General features: G+C 43.2%; 1 protein-coding gene across 1 annotated transcript in view; it reads right to left on the bottom strand.

The window, feature by feature from the left end:
* stk35 (serine/threonine kinase 35) overlaps nucleotides 1-6,158 on the bottom strand; it is a 16,045-nt gene extending 9,887 nt beyond the window's left edge. The window contains exons 1-2 of the mRNA XM_034875847.1: nucleotides 5,400-6,158; nucleotides 1,304-2,116 (exon numbers count right to left, since the gene is read on the bottom strand). Of these exons, the coding sequence (XP_034731738.1) occupies nucleotides 1,377-2,116; nucleotides 5,400-5,961 (1,302 nt within the window). The 5' untranslated portion in view covers nucleotides 5,962-6,158 and the 3' untranslated portion in view covers nucleotides 1,304-1,376. The remainder of the gene's footprint in view (nucleotides 1-1,303; nucleotides 2,117-5,399) is intronic.
* Nucleotides 6,159-11,351: the final 5,193 nt, after the last annotated feature.

Below are 11,351 nucleotides of genomic sequence, written 5' to 3' on the forward strand. Positions count from 1 at the left end.
CCCCCCCCCCCCTTACACACACACACACACACACCTCTTGCTAGCTACCTTCAACTTCCTACTCTGTTAACTGCCTCGTTAAACTACCTCGTTAACTCCATCAACAGCTCAGTTTCGCGTTATCAATTAACTCCTGTTAATCCGGTTTCCTCGACAGTGACGTGGGAAAGCGTTGGCAAAAATCTGCAGCAGCTTAGGGACTATATCGGAAGAGAAGAAATTAGGTCAACACGCCGACCGATGTCCTGTGCTTAGAACTGTTAAAAAAAAGGTACAATATAATACTAAATAATACTAAAAAAGAATATATAGATTAATATAAATAGTATAAACTATCTCTCTCTCTCTCTCATTGGGAATGGTGATTATGATTTCGATTGACAGAATAATCGAGAAAGGCAAATACAAACCAAAGGTGATCGGTAAAGTTATTAGTCAAACTGTCCGTTGTAATCACAGTTTAAAGACCCACTTCCTGCTTCAACTTTAGTCTAACCGCCAAATAAAGCTGCCGTTACATATGGAGACAGACACCGGCGGAGCGGAGCGAAGCCTGGGTGAGCAGAGCGGACGTAATCAAATTACTTAAAATAAGGAGCTGATTGGACCCGGGAGACGTCCAGAACACAGGACCTTCCTCTTGTCTTTACGTTCCTGCTCCCCAGACACATCCGACCAGTATGCGTGGTTTCTTTCTGGTTTGTAGTGACGCTCCGATGTTTCCAGGTGTGAAACGAACCCAAACCAAGAGAGAAACGCCCCAATACTACAAACTCCCTATGTTGCATTTGGTGTATTTATGTATACGAGGAAAAATATCTAATTGCGATTTTTTTTTGACTGACATTGCCATTGTACTGTATCTTTGTATCATTTTTCTCATTTTCACTGAAAAGTATATATATAAAAACGTGTGATTTTCTGGTCGGTTCTGTCCCAAACCAAGATGTTTTCTTTAGTCTGTAGGATACGATTTGTAGGCGAGGACGTCTCTGCAGCGCTACAATACTTGATTCCCAATGGTTTGACACATATTTGCCTTTAACAAATCGTATTTACCCCCATGCAATTTGGACATTGCACTAGTTCATATTAGGATTCTGATACAATTGCGATTAATTGTGCAGCCCTGGTGCATACCTATGTGTAGATTTACATTTTAGTATTAGCACCGTGGGAAACAACATTTTGTTCACTGATTCTTTGTATGTGGAAATGACAAAAAAACTCAAACTTGATCAGGAGTTAACTTAAAAAAATTCCTAAAAGGTAGAAAGATAAAAACACAGAATGTCGAGCTTACCTGGGAAGGAGAGTGGTCCCTTCTTTGACTAGTTAGGTTAAAAAAGGAGAGGCATCAGGAGGTTGTGGGGCTATCACGCGGCACACGTGACTTGGTCCATGCGCACCTCCAGCTGGAAGGCGTCCGGCCGGTCCTGAGGGTTGACCGCCAGCATGTCCTGGAGGAGTTTCTTCACCCCCTCGGACATGGAGCTCCTGGCCTTCTGAGGGATGTGGAGAACCATCTTGGGGTTCTCCAGGAGAGCCTCCCCGACCGGTACGATCTCCGTGCCTTGCCGTATGTAGGTGCCCAGCAGCTCGCGCTTGGACTCGGCATCGATGAAAGTGATCCGCTCGACCATCGCCCAGATGATAATGCCCAGGGCGAAGATGTCCGCCTTGGCCGTGTAGTGGCCCTCCCACACCTCGGGAGCCATGTAGAAGTCCGAGCCGCAGGCCGACGACAGCCAGAACTTGTTGATGTTGAAGATGTTGTCGTTCTGGTTGCTGCCTCGGCCGCCCGCCGCAGGGTGCTCCTCGCTGGTCTTGGAGTGGAGGCCGGCGCAAACCTTACTGAGGCCGAAGTCGGCCACTTTGAGAACGGGAGAACCCGATTTTTGCGAGATGAGAATGTTGTCGGGCTTCAGGTCCCGGTGGACGATGTTGTTCTTGTGCAGGAACGCCACGGCGCTGGTCAGCTGGCGCATAAAGCTCCTGTTGGTCTGGGGGTCGGGCCGGCGGGACAGGATGTACTGGTTGAGGTCCCCGCCCTCGCAAAACTCCATGACGAACCAGAGGTAACAGGGCTCCTCCGGGTGACCCAGTATGCGCTCCCCTGCAGCATGCAGATGGACAGAGATGACCTGATTAGTGAGATAACAGCAGTCAAACTAAAGAGCTAAAACCCTGTGTTAACCCTTGTGATGTCTTCTCGTGCTTTTCCGATGTTTTTGTCGCTTTTCCTGATTTATTTGTCACTTTTTCCAGCTTTTAAAAAAAAACTGAGCTGGTTTAATAACAGGTTTTACAGTTGTTCTTGGAATTTACGGTCAACAAACCTCATTTGTATCAAATTATACATTAGTTTTTAGTTAAAAAGGCAGAAATTATGAATTATTTGGACTAATAGTTGGACTAATAGTCCGGATACTGTTTTGAAACCATAAAAAAAAAAAAAATTTAAATGCTATAAGATTAAATAAAAGAATTCAATGAAAGTAGTCATAAATTTTACCTGAAGAACGTTGTATGGAATCCTCCATGTTATTTTTGGGCAATTTGGTTGAAAGAAGTCCATATTTCTGATCTAAACCACTTTGAAACGGGTCAGTTTGACCCGAGGATGACACAAGGGTTAAAATACTGATATCGATATTTCAGAGTTTGAATAATTTGTATGTAAATAAACCCTTTCTTTGATTTTGTCGACCAGTTTCACATGATGTTTAAGTGATTAATGTGAACGAAAAATAGTTTAAATTGGTCCAGGATTGAGAACGCTGTAACCAGATAGGGGAAATGGTCATTGTCAAATTTTGTCCATTTAAAGTGCCGTTTGTGCCGCTGACAGGCTCAGATTATTATTCTAATAGCGCTTACGGGTTAGGGTTAGGCCGTTCAGCATCCTGTGGAAATTGGGCCTAAGATTAAGTGACAAGTAGTTCTCCGCCTGTTGTTTAATTGGTTGCCATGACTTTGCGAGTCATGACGTCATGTCACTGCTCCAGAGAGTTCAGCAGAGCAGACGGCTCTGCAGAGTCGCGTGATTACGACTTTACGTCTATACACAAACAGCTGATGCGCGGTGTATATAGCGGGGAACCCTGTGGTGCGTCTGCCCTAAACCATGGCGCCGCCATCAGCGTATCAACAGAGAACACACTGCCATGTAATGGAAAAAACAGCATAAGTGTCCGACTACGTTATGGAAAGGATCCCTACTCAGACAGACCTTTGTTAAAGTGTAAAATCTAATTTGTTTCATTCGAAACAGCTCAGTAATCGCCATCACCGTGGGCGGGTTGGCTCATTTGGTCGAGCAGGCGCACATATACTTAGAGGTTTATGCCTCGATGCAGAGGTCTAGGGTTCGAGTCCAACCTGGGACAATTTCCTGCATGTCTTCCCCCTCTCTCTCACCCCTTTCTCACCTACTGTAGCTGTCCATTAGAGGCAGAAAAGCCCTAAAAATAATCTTTAAAAAAAATAAACGCCATCACTAGACTCCATTTAATTAAACCAGCATATTTCAATGCATGTAAATGGGTAAATTAAGAGTTTATCTTAACCAAACCAGAGTGGTGACTGTTGGAACAGTGGGAAGAGGAACCAAGACAACTTCTGATAAAACTACAGTTTATTAAATGGAGTCTGGTGGGTTTGGAGATAGCGATTTCTAAGCTGGTTGGTGTTAAACAAAAAAAAGTTACTTTTTAACACAAAGGTTTATCTCTGTAGGGATCCTTTCCAAAATGTTGTCAGACATGAATAATAATCTGAGCCTGTCAGTGGTTAGCGTTGCTCCCTGACACTGACCTGCCCTGATTATCAGTCTGTGGGCGACCTGTCTTTACGCTTCAGAAACAACGTAAAGTGGACCAAGACAAAGGATAAGATGGACTATAAATCAAAAGGAAGTCCTTTTAATTGTTACCTGAATCCTAAAAACTTTGCATTGTCCAAAAGATGTCAGCTTGAGATTAACATTTAATTTCAAGAGCCTGAATGGTGACACTTATATAACAGCCGGGCTATTAAAAGAAAACACTGTGTACACTGGTTCGCTCATAACTCTGGGTTTTAACCAGCTAAATTTCACTTTTATGTAGAAGATGTACAGTATTCATCATCTTATTGTATATTTAAATCAACACGCCTGCTGAGCCATAACAAAAGGGTGTAGAAGAAGTAGGTCAAACTGGATTGATGGCATCAACTACACAAACATAATAAAAATGTATATTTCGCTGGATTATGCTGCAGTATTTCGCCATCACATCCAAGATTAAACTCTAACATCGTTGCGTAGTGTCTGAGATTTCAGCCAACGGGCCACGGGCTAACATGCTGCCAAATAGTACACTGTGTTCTTTTGTGGGCTGAGGGAAACACTGTGTACTCTGCGTGCCTCCTATAGGTAATGTATAGCACCCGACCGCACCGACAGAAAGAAGGCTGCACAAGGAATTCATTTTACGTCTAATTCACAATATCGTTTTTCAGTAAATTAGCCTTAATACCACGGATGCATGCATCTAATTCATAGTTGGGTGCATATTGTCCACATGGTTTTGTTTGAGTGAAGGTTTAGGAACCATATGTCATTAAAGTGGACCAGTGAAGCTTCTTTAAACATTCTGACTCTTCTTCCTTAATGGTATTGATATAACAGATATTATGCATATATTCGTTTCTGCATTTATTGTCTGTTACATATTAGTTTTAATATGTTTATGTAGCCTATGCATCGAGGCAAATTCCTCTTAACGGTTACTTACTTGGCATTAAATCCTCTTCTGGGTCTAATTTTGATTTATTCAAACCATAGCATTAAGGTAAATATCAGTGTGTAACTGTTAATCTGTGGCTGCTGAGTGTGGGTCACTAAATCCCAAATTGAGGTTGCACTTACTGCAGCTGCAGACCCATAGTGCACGTTTACATGAGCTGACAAGACATTTAACTATCTTACAGCTGACCTAAGCGTGCTTCTATAAAAACATGACACAACTGAGTCTTTAATAGGCTACAAGTTCAGAGCTCATCAGAATCAGTATACTGGGAAACTGATCAGTGACAGTTGCTCACAGTCAAATTAAATAATGTTGACATGTATTTGGAGTAAGGTTACTTTAAGAAATGATTAGAGCTTCCTTTGTGCACACTCTCTTTCTTACATTGTTATTAGCATGGGTGTTATGGTTGTTATGTAAATGGGAAATAATCAGGGCAGTAGCCTGTATGTGTTTTGTCTTATGTTTTTCTGGCTTTTTCTACGTTTTGCATTGGGCTATGAACCTATTTTGTGTGTCCTGAATAAAGAACAAAGTATGTAAAGACCATTACACATTATACAAGGGTCCATGCTGTTGCCTAGCAATGGAATTTCCTTTGCATACCTTTTAGTGACGTCTCCACCAGGCGCAGGTACTGCTTGGACCTCTTGTTCCCGTGGCTCATCTTCTGGGCCAGGCCGTTCCTCTGCAGGACGCACTCCTCCAGCTGGACCACGTTCTGGTGCCGGTTCTCCAGGCTCGTCAGGGCCCAGAATTCGGCCAGAGCGAGCTCCACGTTTTCCGGGGCGTCACACTGGAGCCTCTTCACCGCCACCCTGGCCCCCGTTTTCCGGGCAATAGCCTCGAACACGACCCCGTAGCTTCCGCGCCCGACCTCCCGCAGCAGGCTATACCGCGGAGCGAGCGCCTCGGCGGGCTCCGGTCGGCCATTCCGCAGGAAGCTAATGGAGAAGCAGCTGTCGTCCTCGTCCTCCTCCTCCTCCTCCTCCTCCATGGGCTCCGTGTGGTTGTTGTCCCCCACCGTGAGCGAGCGGAGGACCTTGTCCACGTCGCGCTTCATTTTCACGGCCGCGCTCCGCCTGCCGCCGCGCACGCCGCCGCTTACCTGTCTCCTCTTCTTCCCGTCGCAAATATCCATAACTTCTTTTTTGTTGAAAGTAAGCATGAAGGGAGGACGTGTTTATCTCTCATCACTCAAACTCCAAACTAGTAAAGTTTGACGTCCTTACGTCTGCCTCGTGGACGTTAGGGAAGCTCGATGAACGCCAGCCTGTCACCCGCGCGCAGCTTGATGGCTGTTGATAACAACAAAGCTAGGAAAGAGCCTCTGGCTGTCAGGGACTTACTGTATTTACCTCCAGAAACAAAATGTTCCAGCTTCCCCGTGCACAGAGAACAGAGGGCGGGCTCTGCTCTGCAACCACACGCGCTGGTTGGCGCAGAGAGAAAAGCGCTCGCGGAGATCCCGCCTCGATCAAAGGGGTGGAGGAAACCGCGAGCACGCTACGTTTGTTTTTATTTTGACAAAGGCTCCTATAGTCTGGATGAGAGTGTGTTATTAAATAGACAAGAACGCATATATACGGCAGTTCTCATCTCCATATAGCTAATGTAACACAGGCCTAGTTATAGTGCGCATGTCAGCCACGTGCAGGTGGTTTGAAAGCGACACACACCTGAAATAATTCCCACGATAGGGACAAAGGTACGGTGCCCGACACGGTTCAATAACAAAAGCAAGTCACAACACCAATGTTGTGTTGACATCCAGGTATGAGCACATAATCAACCATAAGTGGGCATTATATAGGCAATAAGCTATATATGTGATGAAATATTACTTAAATAACATTAATTAAATAATATTCCCTCATTCATGATCCCACGTGTTGAAGAGGCGTGTCCAGACCATAGACCCTTATTAATATACAGTCTATGGTCCAGACTAACACTAGTCCAAGGACCAAAAGTGTACTTAAGGGCTTTTATTAGGCTACGTAATTAAAAACCTCTGCTCACCAAACTAGAATGGGTACAAGTTGATTAAAAGACAAACTTATTTCCCCTAAAAATCCTTTTATTCGCTGACCTTCAGAGATGTAAATTCTCCTTCACGTTATATAATACCCCAAAGGACAGTGGACATCTGTGCAATTTCATAAAGTGCAATATTTAATATTTAACCATTTAATTTCCTTACTGTGAAATATGTATTTGTATTATTTGTTAATACTTTATCTACTTTCACACAATGTGTATTCAAGCTGTTTTATATATGTATACAGTTGCTCTCCAGACTCAGGACTCAGTGCACCAGGTCCCCCCCCCCACCCTCTGTTTTGTTTTCTCTGCACTACCTACACTTTTTATATCTTGTGTCAACACTGTGAAGGTGTTGCTTCAATCTCATTACACACAGGTACTGTGTGCTTGTGTGTAATGAAAAAAAAAGGCTTTCTATTCTATCTATTCTAGAGCTGCAATGCCTTAATAACAGTGACCTCCATGACATCACAGTCTGATGTGGTTACGTGCAACAGAGCACGCATCTCACCACGCCCCCCCCCCCCCCCCCCCCCCCCCCCCCCCCCCCCCCCCTCCAGCAGCGGTGCTACAACGTTATCCCCAATTAATTTGCCTTTATAACATTGCGACTAAACTCGTTGCCTTAAACCATTTTTTTAAACCATCAAAAAGTGTCTAGATCAGAAATTTGTCTTTCAACCAAATTTCCTAAAATGTACACGGATGGTTCCATAATAAAACGCTCTTCTCAGGTAAAATGTTATGCTATGTGTGAAACAAAAAAAAATAAAAACAATCCAGCAGAGACGTGATAACTTGATGTGTAGTGTGATGACAGTGGTGGAGGGAGTAGTCAGATCCTTCACTTTAATTAAAAGTACTAATACCACACTGTAAAAACACACTTTTACCAGTTAAAGTCCTGCATTTATGAAGTTACTCAAGTGAAAGTATGCATGGATCACCAGGAAATTGTACTTGCAAAAGAGTATTTTTTTACAAGTTAATTAAGAATTTAAAGCAAAAGTAGAATCTGGAATCAGAAGCTGTATTTCCAGGTATGAGGACACATGCGAGGAATTTTTCTTTGGAGAACCGTTGCGTCACAATGCACTTACACATACAAAACAACCACACAATATACACACACACACACACACATATCAATATATACACACTCCAAACAGAAACAACATCGAGGCATGAGTGCAATGAAGAGTGCACTAAAAATTTAAATATGTAGTATAGTGCAAAGGATACTGGGATAAATAGTATTATGTTATTATATAACAATATGAGCAGTTCTGGAATAGGGATGAATGAGAATGATGAATAACTAATAAATGAGATATGAGAATGGGAATGATGAGTGTTACGGGGTGATGAGGTGAGGACCCAAAAGTGGCATGAAAAGAAAAAACTACAGTACAAGTACCTCAGATTTGTAGGCAGATTAAGTACAGCACTAAGTACGTCACCCAACATCGCAGAGCACCTTCAATCTGTTGGTGTCCCTTGGAGTTCATGTGAGGATGAAAATAGGGCAGAGAGGACACACACACACACATACACACACATACACACACACACACACACACACACACACACACTCTCACACACACACACTCATACACCTGGACTTACATTGATACCTGCTCACTTTAACACTTGACTCAACACTGACACTTTTGACTGATAATTTATGGTTTTAATTGTCTTTTTGTAGCCAACATTTCTAATTGTTATAACTGTTATTTTTATTATTACTGTTATTATTGTTATCTGTATTCTGTCTTCTGCACTGTATTCTTGCTAAAACAGATGCAGGAAATTTCAATTTCATCCCAAAAAGGATTAATAAAGAGAAGTCTAAGTCTAGTCTGAGTCCATTCCTTAAACCCAAACCAGCCGTGAGGGCCCTTTGCTTTTAATACCCAGGCTGATATAAACCACGTAGTACAGGACCTGGTTTTGTGTTATGCCGTCCCACTGTGGCATTCCTTGCCTTGCATACCCTGCTGGCTGGGGAGAGCCGACTGTGTTGTCCCAGCGGGGGGGGGGGGGGGGGGGGGGGGGGGGGGGGGGGGGGTGTGCAGTAAAGCTGCGTTTGCGGCTCTAATCAAAAGGGGAGTTTACTGAGGCTTAGGCCGCTGAATCAGCAGGAATCTCACCGAGGGCACAGCAGCATGAACTCTGGCCTCTGCAGGACTTCTGCATGCTTATAGTTTTCTTCTCAATCTTAAATTTGCTTTTACACCAGAGCTGTGTGGTAAATGGGCTGTATTTATATGTTTATATAGCGCTTTTCTAGCCTTAAAGCTACAGCGCGTCGTTTCTGTCGCACCCGTGAGGAATTCTAAGCAATGACAACAAAACTGTAGGCGAGTTCACATGATACAGGTCTTCCGTGATCGCGCGTCCCCACCACCCCACTGCACCCCACCCCTCCTCCACACAGTTGCTTGTAGCCAAGGAGGACACGGAGGGTCATAAAAACATGGACACACTCTTCTGAACACACGGAGGAATCCAGAGAGAGTCGTGTGGAGCTGATAGTCCAAATTAGCTTTGCAGCAACTCATTTGGCGATGGCTTGAATGTAATGAATGTTCATTAATATCAAAAAGTTACGCGCTAGGGGCCTTTTTTAACAATCTAGGCGCACGGCGTGAAGCACATGGCGCACAGGTGCGTTTAAGGCGTGTACAAATCCACTTTTGGGTGTAACATGCAATCAGCCAATCAGAGCGTCCTCTCCCGTTCCCTTTTACAGCCATTTGTACCTTGGCACGTTGCTTTTATGATGGCGGGTTTGCACCGGAATATCTTTATATAAATGAATTGCAGCGGGTGTTTGCGTGTGACGAGCACGAACGTGACAATTTTAAAAGACTCTTGTTGCGTCGCCTGTCACCCTACCGCCACATCTACATCACAGCTACAAAAGACAGCGACAATCACTCGTTGATGGGCCTTCCTGGGCGGGCCTAGCCAACTCCTGGTTGCTTGGCAAAAAGTAAACAGAAATTCTCTGGTGCTACCTTCAAGCACGTCCCCTCTGTTCACTTTGTAGATAGACCCATAGATATATGTATGGATGAATTATGAAATATTACGACTCAATGTCCTGACTCAACAAATGAAATGCCTTCCGGCTATAATCACAAGTTTAAAGCGTCTATATATATATATATATATATATATATATATATATATATATATATATATATATATATATATATATATATGGCACTCGCTGTCTCTGCCCGACGGGAGGCGAGTGCAGATGTGAGTTGTGCACTTTGCGACATGTAGCGTACAAGATGCTAAAGAGAGACTTCTGTAATGTCAACACAGTAAAAATGGACCCACTTAACCAAGTTGGTTCACTGCTAGCTTAGCTACAAGTTAGCATCAAACACAACAAAGGCTGTCAGTGGAATGGCGTTTTGAGCTAACGTTAGCATCAAACAACCATAGATAGCTACAACATTTCTGAAAGGATTCCCATCGTCTGTTATTGTTTGTAATGAGAAAAGTAAATTATTTCATGGATTCCACAAATTTCAGCATGACGCTTTATAACCTTAAACCATTTAAATCTGAGCAACTCACATCTGCACTCGACTCACATCTGGCAGTGACACTCGCTCAGCATTCGTATAGAAGAGACTTCTTGTCTATTTTGGCCCTGCCTTGCTCGTGGAAGCGGGGAGCTCGATACTGGCAAACAACCACTCAATTTTGGGGATTTTGGACCGCCTAGTTATGCGGCAAACCAAAAACACGGGAAAGTGTTTTTCAAACTGCAATTACACGACACTCAAAGCGGAATTTGCCAACTCTGAGATTCGGAAATTCCCTCAGAAGAAGTTTCCATATTCAGGCTGTGGAACAGGTTGTTGGTTTTACTTGATTTTCTAAATTCCAGGATGGCTGAGGAACTTTTTTGCTGACTTTTGTAGGGCTCTATGTTGACAAACAATGCGACAAAACGCATAAAGAATGTCAAAAAAATGAGAGAAATCTTTCAAAAAGCCACAAAAAAGTCTAATGTAATATGTATGTAAAAAGCAAAAATATAATGTAGAAGAAAATAAGTGACATGCACTAATAAAGTCGTAGATATTTTACTTTTTCAATGAAACAAAAGAGTAGAAAATAGAGTCTAGGAGACTGTGAGACGTGTAAAGCAATCCTGACCTCCTGTGGCCGAACAGCAATAACTTTCCGTCAACTATAACTCCCAGATTTATTTTCACCTGCTGGCGGATCAATATACTGAGACAAGAGAATCCAAAGGAGAGTGTGACTTAGATTAGGATCTCCAGAAATCTCCAGAAATCTCCAGAAATCTCCAGAAATCTCCAGAAATCTCCAGAAATCTCCAGAAATCTAGAAATCTCCCCTGCTGCTGATAAAGTTCAGGAGATCAATGTGTTCAGATGTGTGTGTGTGTGTGTGTGAGAGTGTGTGTGTGTGTGAGAGTGTGTGTGTGTGTGTGTGTGTGTGTGTGTGTGTGTGTGTGTG

The sequence above is a fragment of the Etheostoma cragini genome, chromosome 7 (assembly GCF_013103735.1).
Source record: "Etheostoma cragini isolate CJK2018 chromosome 7, CSU_Ecrag_1.0, whole genome shotgun sequence".
Classification (NCBI taxonomy): Eukaryota; Metazoa; Chordata; class Actinopteri; order Perciformes; family Percidae; genus Etheostoma; species Etheostoma cragini.